The 13,915-nt window shown below is 37.4% G+C and overlaps 2 protein-coding genes across 2 annotated transcripts; one reads left to right on the top strand and one right to left on the bottom strand.

The window, feature by feature from the left end:
- The first annotated feature begins 2,218 nt into the window (after nt 1–2,218).
- On the top strand, nt 2,219–2,913 carry LOC113711694 (ethylene-responsive transcription factor ERF020). The gene has a single exon (XM_027234864.2). It carries the CDS (start codon nt 2,267–2,269, stop codon nt 2,771–2,773), a length of 507 nt encoding a protein of 168 aa, XP_027090665.1. The 5' UTR covers nt 2,219–2,266; the 3' UTR covers nt 2,774–2,913.
- A 592-nt stretch (nt 2,914–3,505) lies between these two features.
- LOC113712085 (11-beta-hydroxysteroid dehydrogenase B) lies at nt 3,506–7,881 on the bottom strand. The gene is made up of 6 exons (XM_027235374.2): nt 7,542–7,881; nt 5,595–5,787; nt 4,948–5,033; nt 4,460–4,591; nt 4,126–4,290; nt 3,506–3,962 (listed from the first exon to the last, which is right to left on the bottom strand). The coding sequence occupies exons 1-6, from the start codon at nt 7,722–7,724 to the stop codon at nt 3,651–3,653; spliced, it is 1,071 nt and encodes a 356-aa protein (XP_027091175.2). The 5' UTR covers nt 7,725–7,881; the 3' UTR covers nt 3,506–3,650.
- Nucleotides 7,882–13,915: the final 6,034 nt, after the last annotated feature.

Here is a 13,915-nt window from a genome sequence, read left to right on the forward strand (position 1 = left end):
CGACTTGTTAATAAGGACCACCGTCCCGGTTTCAGAAAGAAGAAAAAGAAAAGCAATTTACTAGTGTTGGTATGAAAGATTATAAGATGTAATTAGAATGTGTCAAACTTGGAAGCCATATTTAATTTTTGGATCAAATTTCAAACAGCTGAAGAGTTGGGCTGCTCCTAAATTCCTAATTCCTACTAACCGTTTTTCCATGTTGCATGTTGCACCGACATGCTTCGTGACGCAGCAGATGATGAATTTCGATACCAACGTGCCGCGATGTTTACTCTGCCGAGGTTTTACAGGTCCTCCACTGACCCACCAACCCAAGCCCCCACTGATGTCACAGGACGGGATATTGTATGGTCTCTGCACCCCCACATGCATCAAAACATAGTCACGACTTACAAATCTCGTGACACTCATAATTGATTTTTCTTTCGAAGAAGGATGTCCTACGCGTATTAATTAAGTAACATGCGTATAAATTCAAATTGAGATGACGTGGTGGCAATTGGCATACGGTTAGCCCTACGTTATCGTATACATCGATCTTATACTTAATTTATTATCTAAATTCAATTACTTAGATTTATTGTCCAGAGCTTGTTCGGATAGAAGGTTATTTAAAATATTTATTTGAGATAATTACTGTTATACTTTATGTGATGTGATGTGATGTATGAGAGATAAAAAAAAGGTGATTGAAAATTGTATTTATGATGTGAGTAGAAAAAAAATTTGAAATTTTGTTTGCAAATCTTCCTATCCCGTAAACCATCTGTGTTTGATTTAGATATTTACTCAATTTTTTTTTTTAACAAACGATAACAGTTTATAGATATTAACACTTGAAAATACAAGAGTTAATTACAAAAAGGAATAACTACCCCCATATCTTTTCTAGCTAGATCAGTTAGCCATGCTGGGAAAGAAGTATCCCAATCAATGTTTCTAATCACCTTGGTTGCAAACTGAGCCATTGCATGACTACACCTATTCGCAGTTCTGGGAACAAAAGAGAATAGGCAACTGTCAAAGCTATTCTTTAGGGCCTTAATGTCCTCTAGGATTGTTTGTAACTTACAACCCTGAACATTACCCGCATTAATAGAGCTCAATTGATTATGCTATTAATTAGAGTGTATGTTGAGATTTGGGATTGTTTGGATTGCGGTTTTCCATCGAAAAATTACGTCGTTTTCCGTGATCACATTTCCCTATTACCTTTTTTCCTCACATACATCAAATCGTTACAGTAATTTTTCTATGAAAAATCATGAAAAATGCAATCCAAACACAACACGAGCAGTACATACACAAGGATCTTGTGTGTTCTTTAAAAGAGAGAACCAGGACTAGAAAAGGCCGGACACATAGTGCCATTTCTTTGGATATGGACCTATGTGTATTTGACTTCTCCATTTACTCGAACAATTATCTGTATGTTAAAAAAAAAAAAAAGAAGAAATAAATAATGGAACTTAATAAAAAAGAAAAATTAAGCGTAATAGTTAGTTCATGACCATTAAAATTATTATACACTTATAAAATGTTTACTATATACTCCTTTCATGTGTGATATTTGAAGGGTAGACAGAATATTTAGGATCTTGAGAGTGGTTTGTGAAATGATTTCTAGAAGGCACTTAAATCAATCATAAAATATTGAAATACATTATTAATATTTATAATTTTCAAAAGTCTATTATTTAGCCTTAGTTTGCTTGCCTTTTTGGTGAATAAAAAGAAAAGTATTACTTAGTAAAACAAAAGCTATGAATTGCTTTTCTTTTCCTTTCCAAAATTATGAACTAGTGCTTGTGCGGTGCAAATTGTAGAATTCGTTGACGGAGTCACCTGCAACAGGCAAAATTCACCTTTTTGGCAATAAATACACGTGCATTTAATTCATAAACCTCAAAATCTCCTCAAAAAATCTAAGCCGCCACCTTGACCGCATCTCCTCTCAGCTGCAAGTTGATGATCACATGAGATCTCACCAGTCAGTTGTTTCTAATTTAGACGTGTCCTAGAAGTTTCAAATGGCAAAAACAGCTAATTTTTCTGGTTTGTCCAAGGTCCAAGCTTCTGACCTTTGAAAGTTTTGACTTTTAACGATAAATAATAAATCAAACAAACAAATAGTCAACCCCTCTTGCTCTATTCAACTTATAAAAGCCCGTATCATATCACACATTTGCTAGAGCTCCACTTTCCATACACGAATTTTATCTTAAGAAGTCCATTACTTTCACACCAGTATTATTCTAGCAAAATGAGCAGCTCAGATGAAGGTGGCAGCAGTTGCAGCACGTCCCAGAAAAGATTTAGAGGGATTCGACGGCGGAAATGGGGCAAATGGGTGTCGGAAATTCGAGTTCCCGGCACGCAAGACCGCCTTTGGCTAGGCTCTTATGCAGCTCCGGAGGCTGCTGCGATGGCACATGACATTGCATACTATTGTTTGCGGGAGAATGCATCATTGGATGATTTCAACTTTCCTTTGATGCTGCCTGCTGGAGTTCAAAGAGGAATGTCGCCCAGGTCCGTCCAGAAGGCAGCCACGGATGCTGGCATGGCTGTAGATGCACAAATAATAGCCAAGCGTCCGGCGGATTCTCCCGTAAAAGTGGAGGAAAATGTGGTGAATTCTAGACCGGAGGAAAGGTTTTCGCCATGCGGGAATGATGGTTTTTCAGACATACCATCGTGGGAAGGCAAAGAGTTCAGCAGAGAATTAGGTGATCAAGCTTTGAACATTTCGGTTGACGATTATCTCTGAGTAATATTCTCTCAGGCTTAGATATATTGCCAAAACCTGTTTTATGCCCCCGAGAAAGGTAATTCTTTGTTGAAAGTTACGCAAGGAGTTCAAGCTCTACGATTGTAACATGCAATTCAATGCTTTGTATTCAAAATCAAGCACGGGCAATTAATGATTGGACTCATTATGACGTGCGTTTGACTCGATACAGAAAAAAGGGAAATGGTTTCTGCAGAAACTGAAACAATTCCCTATATTTGTAGTCAAGCTTCAGTATGTTCCGCCCCTAGCCTAGGACCCTTGTCATCAAATCATATAGAGCAACTAAATATTGATTTTTATAGCTATACCATTTGCTGTCCGAGTGATTACAATAAAATTATGGGACTGTGTCATCAAACAGTTATTATCGTCCCATAATCCCAGCAGGATTTCTGCCTATGTGCAATTCATTTGGGACTTGTTGACATTGTACATGATACAGCAGATTAGATGCAGCTAGCCCTTCCAGATAATGTGGAGTTGCATAAAAACACTGGTTTCTTTCATAGAGGTGCAGAAAACGAATTTGAGGGGTACCCAAGAATTCAATCTGCCATGAATCAATTGGATTCAAGAACCCCCGTGATAGGAATCTTGAGCTGTCTTACATGTTAGTTTAAGGTGTCGTTTCTTTCCTATGGGTAACAATAACATGTCCTGCAGCAGTAGCTGATTACAAGCTATATTAGGATGAAAAAAAGTTTGATGTGCAGACAAGATTATTGAGTTATTCATCTACAGAAATTGATAATACTCTTTTACAGTTGTCTGAGACAAATTTCTCCAAAGTATCACAAGAAAACAAAGTAAACATCAAAACCGGTAAATAATAATGATCATGACTATAACCCTCTCATTCCACTTTCTGCTGCTGGTAAACGGGTACTTGAGACTGAGAGGAGGTACCAGGACTTGCACCAGTGAGAAGTTTCCTCGGAGGGGAGCCCTCCAAAAGAGGCCTTCCAGTGCCGATGAAAGAAGTTCTTCTTGAAACATGACTTGTGGAGAGCAAGTGAAAGGTCCAGTACAGGACATTAGGAGAAAAGACCCTGAAAACAAAGAATATGTCGTACCAGCTTGGGTATTTTACATATGCAGCTTGTCGGCAAGCCCCACCCACGATCAACTTTGCAAAATCCTCTGCGGGACCACCAGTCACTTGTACCTAGAATGGAAATGGATGAAATGGTTTAGCACCATGAACAATTTCAGAAATGGGTATTACCAGACTAGAGCACAGGAAATCGTTAGTCTGTAAAACTCCGATTGCAAAATGAGGTTTAGAACAAGAATTGATGGGAAACATGACATGGAGGAGAAAAACTCACTTCTCTTTCTTCTTTCCATTGCATCTCTGCACCTTCTTCAACCATGAATCTTCCACGGGTCATTTCAGTCCCTATCCAACCATGGGTTGCGATTGTTATGCCGACTTCATCCTTCACTTCAAATCTCAGGGTTTCATAGAAGTTTATAAGTGCAGCTTTGGCCGCCTACATGAGAAAGAAAGCCACGTATAAAAAAGAGAGGAGGAAAAACGCACAGATATGTTACAACCACAGAGATGGATTTTTCAACTTTTGCCTGAAATGCCAACTTCAGCAGCAGGTGCTTGAAATTAAAGGAGACCTTAGCAGGAAGAAACAGTACATATATACTTACAGAATATAAGCTCATTCTCGGCAAAGGTAACCAATTTTCAATTGAAGCATTCACAACGATTCGACCATTAGTTTGCCGGAGATAAGGCAGAGCCACATAGGTTGGATACACATTCCCCCAAAAGTTTATGTCCTGAGACAATTAGATGTCATAATATTGTGACTTACTGCAGTCAATTACATGCAGGATCAACTGTCAAGACTCTTAAGAAGAGAAAATTGGTAAAAATGAGTAGATTCAATAACAATATTAAAATTTAAAAGCTGATTTGAGGAACACCTCCTTGAGCTAAAGAACGTGTACAATTTAAAACCATTTCTATGGAAATCATAGAGTAGCAAATTTCAGAAGCTGTTAACATTTTTTTTTTCCTTAGTGTAAGTGGGAGGTCTCGAACTCGGGATCTCTCACTTACACACCCTCCCTCCATACCATCCAACATGTTAACTATCAAAAGATGCACTTGATATTTGATGGTAATATCTTACCAATAAAATCGGAAATACTGATGCATCTGTAGCTTCCTCGAAAAAGAAAGTATGCCCCAAGCTAGCTGTGTTTACTAGATGGTCCACTGCAAAAGGAAAGAGCCAACAGATACTCTGTTGATGTTACAATCTGGTCACAAAAGATTCATTTATGTCCACCAATAAACAGAGCTCCACTGCAGTGAGAATGCAGCATTTCAAGGGTCCAACAGTACGTAGTAGGCAAAATAACTTGGTTCAGATAATAAATTAGTCAGGAGCTGTGTATCGGAGGTAGTCTTCCCATGTTGATCGTGCATAACAAGGAAGTAGACATGCAAGGGTTAGAAAACAAGGTAGGATTCTGGAGTTCTTTTATCTTTTATTTTGGACTATATAAAAAGTTTCCTTAAGCCTCAGATGTATTATCATGATAACAACCTTTGTATGCTGCTGTAAAGGCACTATACCTTACGTGCACACTGTCTCTAGAACTGACCTTCAAGTTCATCTTAATCTTTCAGAACATTTTAATTTTAAGAAAAAGGTAAGCCTGACCAGTGGCAAAGGCACTTCGAGTAAGGCATGTTCACTAGAGAAGCATGAAATATTTCTAAATGATGTTATGAATAAAATGAGTTGAATAAACAATACAATTCCAGGCCTACCACACCCAAAGTAGTTGATAGTTTCATTGATGAATCTTCTACAATCTTCTTCCTTGACAACATCTGCAGCCATTATCAACACATGCCTTGAGCCCAAACGTTGAGCGTTATCAGCTATGCCATGGAGCCTGTTGTCTCTTCGTGCCACCAGTACAAGATTGGCACCCCTTTTTGCATATTCATAGGCAATTTGCTGTGACAGGAAAAGGTTCTTAGTTTATAACATTATCGGGTAATAAAATTTCTTTATCATTTCTTATGTAATGACAGTTAAAAGAAATCAAAGAGGAAATACACGGAAGTTGGAATTTTTTTAGCTGAAAAGATATACGACTGACTCTAGCAGTGGTACAAAGTCTCTCATAGCAAAGCTAGTCTAGATAGCCTTTCCAGTTCAAATGGTTACTTGACATGATTCGCTAGAGGAAATGCGACGGCTACAAGAATGAAAATGACCCTTTTTCTAGTACCTATAACATCAGATAATCGCACCAAAATCTGAAAGTGTTCAGTCTAGAAAGATTTCTCAAGTTGCATTAAATGTGGCCAGGGAGAAATTAATTTCCTTTTGAAGTTTTAAATTAGTTTTACCATGCATTGCTGTTAATCCTTCTTATGTTTATACTCTTTTTATTCATAATTGAGCAGGTCTGACCTGGTATCCAAGCAATAACACACTTCAAGGTAATTATCTAAACCTGGTAAAGTTCCCTTAACATGTTTGCAAATGCAGGAAAATTAGTTATCCATCATTCCAGATGTAAAAAATTTTAAATTAATTAGTCATGTAAATGAGTGAGGACAACCCCTAGCATGAAGCAGAGGAAATTAGTTTGTGGATTTTTTTTAAAAAAATTTCTGCCTGTGTTTTCACTGAGTGCCATCCATGGTTGCATTGGAAAAGAGAAATGTATAGATTTCAAAGAAAGGAAACAAGAAATGTTGTATTAGCTGGCTATGTACTGTTGCCTAGGTGAAATTGCTTCTACTTCCGGTGAATGCTACAACCTACACAAGGTGCCTCTAGCTAGATAGCACCCTCCCAATTAAGCTAGATGACTTCGTTGTGGACAGTGTATTCCTATGAACTTGTATGTTCTTTCACAGTCCAGTTACCCCTTTTCTACCACTCTGCCTGATGCATTTAATCACTAATCACTACTGCGCCTTTTACTAATAGGTAGTGGACAAAATTAGGTCCATTACTTGTTTCATGAATGGTTTTGTTCAAATATCAGCAGAATACTATGGCAGAGCGTAGATGAAACTTCCTTGGTCTTACTCTGCAATGGTTCCTTGGATCATTTTACGTGCGTAATAAATGCGTCTAAGTGCATTATTTCTGCGAAATGGACGTGTGTGGATTCCAGTTATGCAACCTCCAATTGTTGTTCTGGTCACCCTGCCTTAGCACCTCAAATTCTAATTCGGAAAATATGGGGCATCCATGACCAATCCAACTTGACCAACCTTGTGGCAAATCATGTGAATATAAACACAAATGATACGTCAAAATGGAAGATACAGATTATGTGGACTGCAGTGCTGCAATTACCATGATCAGCAAAAGGTTCCATCCAAGAATTGGGTTGAACTGTAAGGCCGTGTGGTATTGATTGTGCCAAATTGTCACACACTAATGTGTGAGAGGAAAAATTCAACAGCATACCATAAAATCCCCACCTCAATTTACAAATAAAAGTCCCCGATGCTAAATTTCTTTACCCAAAATTTCTATGCAGTTGGCATCCGAAATTAAATGGAAGGACCTGGTATCCCGGTTATGTTATCAGAAGCTCCTAAACCTGTCAACCTCTCACCCACCAAAAGCTATTAAAAGGAAATTTAAAAAAAAAAAATCCAATTAAAGAATTAAATTGTCTAGAAAACTTGGACACAATGGAATAACTAGAAGTAGATACAAAATTTCTGAAGTAGGGGGCTTACTTCTCCAATCCCAGAAGAAGCTCCGGTGATGACAACCACCTTGTTGTCCATCTCTTCACTGAAGTAAGTATTGTACAGCCATTCACAAGCATTGATGAATGACAAAGTTGGCCATGCAAAGGCAAGCATAAGTAAACTTGCAGGTGGCACCACCAAATTCAAGACGGAGTTTATCAAATCCATATCTACCAAGAACTAGCTTCAAAAAAAAAATTCTTTTTTTTTTTACTTTTATTTTTTGGGATTATGTTGGTGTCAAGCGAAGGACGAGGAGAGAAAAGCTAAGAAGAGCACCAGGAAGAAGAAACTAACAAGAAAGAAAAAGAAGGAAAACAAGGAAACGGTGATGGAAGCAGCTATCTTGACATTTAGTGCTAGAAGATCAACACCAAGACTGCCATGCAAAAGAGTGATGTGTTCTGTTAACACGTGTTTCTGTGCAAAGCCAAATGGCAATGGATGTAGGCGTTGGTTCAGTCGGAGTTTCTGCATGAAATATTGTACATGAGACCAGCACAGACAGAAGAAAATTAATTTCTCATGCTTACATTTTATTATCGAGTCTGATTTTACTCTAGGAAAATTTTACCATCCCTGCTCTGTTATTCAATTAACTCTTGCCGTATCATTCAATAATACAAACTCTTAAATCAATGTTATCTTTTTTTTTTTAATATATCTAACAGTAAATTCATGCCCATTGATATGGTTATCAAAAGAACCTTTACTCTTACATGTAAATTCATCCTTTTAGGTATGTTGGTAATTTTTTTCTCATCTTTTTAATTGACCAAACTTCCCCAATTTCTCTATAAATTCATCATGATTTTTTTTTTATAAGCTTTGTAATGGTCTTATATCTAGGTTCAATCGTGATTTTTTCTTTAAACAAAAGGAGAAGCCAAAATATGCCATTAAGTAAGGTCGAGTTTTCTCTTTTTTTTTTTTTTTTTTTTTTTTTTTTTTTTTTTGTCAACGCAGTGGGGTATCTGGGTCCATGGACTGGTAATACCGTACGACCCAACTAATCCCCACTGCATGGCCGGAAGAGGCTGCCCAACATCACTGACCAAGTAAACCCGGGGACTCGATCCCTGGACGTGGCTCTTCCCCAACTGGGACTACAACCACGGAACCGAACACCGAAGGGCAGGTCGAGTTTTTTCTCACTTGTAGTCATGCTCGGTTTTACTGTAATCGTACATGTAACATTCATCCTTTATTATGTCAACAGTTTTTTTTTTTCATCTTTCAAATTGATGAAACTTTCCCAATTTCTGTCTGAACTCATAAATATTGTGTATAAGCTTTTCAATTCATGAAAATTTCCAATTTCTCCGTGAATTCATTGCATTTTATACGAGTTTCGCAATGCTCTTGTATCTGGATTCACTGGAGATTCCACTTGTACTGTTGGACGGATCAAGAATTTAAATTGGGCAAATTATAGTTTATCCCCATGTGGTATAGCTAATTTTTATATGATCCCCTTGGAGTTTTAAAAGCTATATATAACCTTCTTATAGTTTGCATTAAAGTGTCAAAATGATGGAAATGATCATCCGTAACAAAACTTATAAAAACATCGAAATTACCCTTCTTTAAAATCTAAAATGGTTGAAGTAATTAAAATATATAAACATAATATGCATGACTCTCTAACCCAATATGGTTTTATATTTTACCATATAACCTTCTTATGCTTTAGTGTTTTACCATATAACTCTCTTTTGGTTTTCAATATATATACTCAACCCTCCTGTGGTTAATAAATAATTTAAAACTTTACAAAGGGGTATTTTAGATATTTTAGTTGATTTCGTTATGGATTGTAAATTACGTCACTCTGACATTTTAATCCAAATCATGAAACCATAGGAGATAGTTTTTGACACCCTAGGGGGTTATGTAAACAAACACTAAATCACATGGGGGTAAAGTGTAATTTGCCCTTTAAAATTCTACTATTTGCTCTCAACAATTTTAAAATTTGCAGTTTACCTTCTTGAAATTTACATGTCATCAAGAATTTAAAAATCTTATCATTTGCTCATGAAAATTTTAATTCTTCAACCATTTAAAGAGCATAGCTTAATGTATTTAGCTCAGAAGTGTTTCGTATAAATGTACCCACAATTCTGCAGTAACTATTCCCTTGCAGATTAAATGCGCATAGAGAAACATATCAACAAGAAAGCTAAAAGGTTTTAAAAATCATTTGGTCAGTAAAAAACAAGATGTTATGCCGTATCGATTGGCCATGTCGACTAATAGGATGTTCAATTGAATTTTGGTGTACTATCATTTATTTACCCGTTTGCATGCATGTGGAAAAGCCTCATTGTATAGAATTCTGCTTTTAGTGAATGCAGCTGCTGTTTACTGCATTTGGAAAGAAAGGAGTGCAAGGCAATTCAATCTTTGCAGTATTCAGGTATAGATTGTTGATGCGGATACGGGTGTGCAATAATTAACTTCAACCTTGGGTCAAGGATCCTTTGGTCCACATTGGCGGTCCGATGACAAGATCAAGATCCAAGAGGGTGAAGGAAACTTTACAAGCCTTGATCATTCACCATACAAGCAAGGAACAAGCTAAGTTTGAAGATTTGATGGACCATGAAGTTACTTTGTTCACTTGTACGTTTGAAGTAAAGGAGTGATCTCATACTTGTTAGCTTAGTTGGTAGTTGTTTTAAGACTGTCCCGTTTAGTAGTTGTTAGGCGTTGAGTATTTTATTACTTATCGAGCCTTATCGGAAAGCCTTAAAGAGCTAGCTCTTTAAGCTCTTTTATGCGGACCGAATCTCTTCCAGGTTTATGTGGGCGATTTTGCCCTAGTTTTAGCCTATAAAAAGGCACCTCTTGTAAGAGTAAAAGACAGAGATTATTTACAACCAGAAATCGTGAGGAATTTTCCTTCAAGTTCTTAATCGAACTTACTCTTGAATTCTTGAGTTCATTGCTTAGGATTCAAATCTGACTTTATCGATTAGTTTGTTCCCTAATCGTGGTGTCGCTTCATCCATCCTTATTTGCTTAAGGTTACTGATTACCTTTGTGTGTCAGAGGTCTTGAATTCATGAGAACAATCGAGTTCAATTTCTGTTGGGAGAAAAGATCCAACTCTGATAATTATAAGGTTGGGAGGTTCTAGGAGGGTCATCCCCTAGGGTTGCCTATACCAGTACTGGTAAATGAGAGTCAAATTTCGGAATTCTCCCTTCATGGTGGATTTGACGTGATTCCCCTTTGGTATGGACAGATTTGAATTGAAATTGTTCCATGAGATGATTCCAAATAGATTCAATTCCTAAAAGACAAACTCCATGGAAACTAGTGAATTGTACAAGTGACTTTGGAATGGAGCATGTCATGACTAACTTCACTTGACTTTGTTTAATCTGCAAAAATGAAGAAACACTAAATAAAGCAAAGGTAAGTTCGTTAGAAAAACAATAAGCCCTCACATTTTTGCTCAAAATCGTCTCACTTTCTCTCTTTTCTTCCTTTTTACCACTCATCTCATCAGATTTTTCCATCTCTTTATCTAGTTTTACGCCCTCGATTGTTTTCTCATCATCAACCTCCTCAACAAATGGTTCAATAGGATGAGATACTCATTTGTTGGGAATAGGGTCAGCTATCTCCTTCTTAGAAAACTCACTTTGATTCACTTTGATAGCATCCATTTGACTCCATTTGTTTTTGGTGTAGAAGACGTTGATATGTCTCCCAAAATGACTCCGCATGAGGTGGTTCAACTCTAAGTTTAGTCTTAGAAAATGCTGAATGAACCTTCTTATCACCTCTTGCATAAACCGGCTTTAAAGAGGTAGATTGCATGGAACCCCTCCTCTTGAGAGATTCATTCTCTTGCTTGAGTTTATGTTCGTTCTCTCGACTGTACAAGTCTGTGGTATAATGGAAGGGTACAAATCGTTTCCTCATCACTTGCTTCATTTCAGTCCAAGTGGCAATCGGTTGTTCCCTATTTCTCCTTCTTGTGGCACATACTTGCTCCCACCAAATAGATGCATAATCTTGAAATTCAATAGCTGCAAGTTTCACCTTTTTCTCTTCGGAGTAATTGTGGATTTCAAACACTTGCTCAACTCGCCTAACCCAATCTAAATAAGCTTCAGAATCATTTTTCCCATGAAAGGTAGGCATCTTAGTCTTGATGGAACCAAGCTTGTCATTGGTTCTCCTAGGTCGGTCTCGGCCTTCCCTCGCTTCCCTGTGGCTTTTCCTTGATCGGAATGAGGTGTTAGAATGATACCCCTCATCATCCGCATCATGATCAGCACTCTGAACACTCGAAACCCTATGGTGTGTATCTCCGGTACCTCGCATCGCAATGGCAGCCAACCTGTCGGATATTTGTGCCATCGCAAATTCATGTTTCTCCATCGCAAATTCATGTCTCTCCGCTTGTTTTTGAAGAGTTTGGAGCACCAGTTTGAGTGACACGTCGGTCTCAAACGGCTCAGGCATGTTCCTCTCTTGAGACATATTGTCTAACCTGCAAAACAAGTGTATCCTAGTCGATCTTGCAAAGCACTCGTGTATCACTCAAGGAAAACACACTCACTCTCAATTTTCCTTCTCGAAGTTCTTAAGACAACTCAACTCTCAAAAATTCCAGAATTAATTACCCTATAAGCAAGTAACAAGACGCAAAGCAGAATTTTACAAATCTTAGAAAAAACTCTACCCGAAACTGGAACTTTTTTTTTTTTTTTTTAGCTGTTGTTTTGCTGAGTTTCTGGTCAGTACTTTGGAAGGTAAATGGTGTTTCTGGAGTGCTCAAACAATCTATGAATCAGTCCTCAAATTTCAGTCAAATCGGATGGCAAAACTAGCTCAACCGTTTTTAGAAACTCAAGAACTCCCAAGGCGGTTTGGGGCTAAGGTGTTTGGTTTGGTTTTGAAAACAGAATCTGGTGTGTTTGGGGCTGGTGAGGTCGTTTAGGGTCTCTGGAATTCAATCAAGATTGGAACTCAAGAGTTGGAAACCAATCAAGATTAGGAAACTCAAGTTTTGGGAAATCAACCAAGATTTGGAGATTAACCAAGATTTGGGAACCCACCAAGAATTGGAAACTCACGATTTTTTTTTTTTTTTGAAAACTTGATTTCCTTTGTATGAGAGCCAATTCCTTCTCTTTTTCCTTTTTTTTTTCTTTCGTTTTTTTGCTCCTTTTTTTTTCGGCTCTTCAAGGAACACAAATTCAGATCACACCAACAAGTTCAAGAAAACGGATGAAAGGTTATGCCAATTCCAAGAAAAATCCTAGTTCTTGGTTTATTGTTCAAGAATTTTCAAAACAAGACTTGGTGGTCCAAGAACTTCAAAAATTTGTTCAAGAAACACAAGAATTTTCCCAAATTACGTTGTGGTGTTTAGGGTTTGCAAGAACAACAACCAATACTCAAGAAATAGGCAAAACAGAATTTCAGCAATACTCAAAAGAAAATTCCAGTAATACTCTAGCAACTTGGACACTAAAACAATATAAGGTACGTGACTCTTTTTTTTTTTTTTTCTTTAAACCCTAACAACCCAAACACAAGTATAACAAATCCAAGAACTTGGACAGAAAACACAAAAAGACAACACCCAAACAGTTTTTTTTTTGACTCGGATGAACAGTAACGTGAACAGTACGCTACAGTACGGTAAACAGTAATTCGGAACAGTAACGATGAACAGTAATCGCTACAGTTTTTTTATTTTTTTATTTTTTTGACAAAAGACACAAACTAACAAGATATGAACAACTTCAATTAAAAGAGAATTAACCTGATGCTCTGATTATCAACTGATATAGGCAACCCTAGGGGATGACCCTCTTAGAACCTCCCAACTTTGTAATTATCAGAGTTGGATCTTTTCTCCCAACAGAAATTGAACTCGATTGTTCTCATGAACTCAAGACCTCTGACACACAAAGGTAATCAGCAACATTAAGCAAATAAGGATGGATGAAGCGACACCACGATTAGGGAACAAACTAATCGATAAAGTCAGATTTGAATCCTAAGCAATGAACTCAAGAATTCAAGAGTAAGTTCGATTAAAAACTTGAAGGAAAATTTCTCACGATTTCTGGTTGTAAATAATCTCTGTCTTTTACTCTTACAAGAGGTGCCTTTTTATAGGCTAAAACTAGGGCAAAATCCGGCCCACATAAACCTGGAAGAGATTCGGTCCGCATAAAAGAGTTTAAAGAGCTAGCTCTTTAAGGCTTTCCGATAAGGCTCGATAAGTAATAAAATACTCAACGCCTAACAACTACTAAACGGGACAGTCTTAAAACAACTACCAACTAAGCTAACAAGTATGAGATCACTCCTTTACTTCAAACGTA

Source organism: Coffea arabica, chromosome 10e, assembly GCF_036785885.1.
Source record: "Coffea arabica cultivar ET-39 chromosome 10e, Coffea Arabica ET-39 HiFi, whole genome shotgun sequence".
Lineage (NCBI taxonomy): Eukaryota > Viridiplantae > Streptophyta > Magnoliopsida > Gentianales > Rubiaceae > Coffea > Coffea arabica.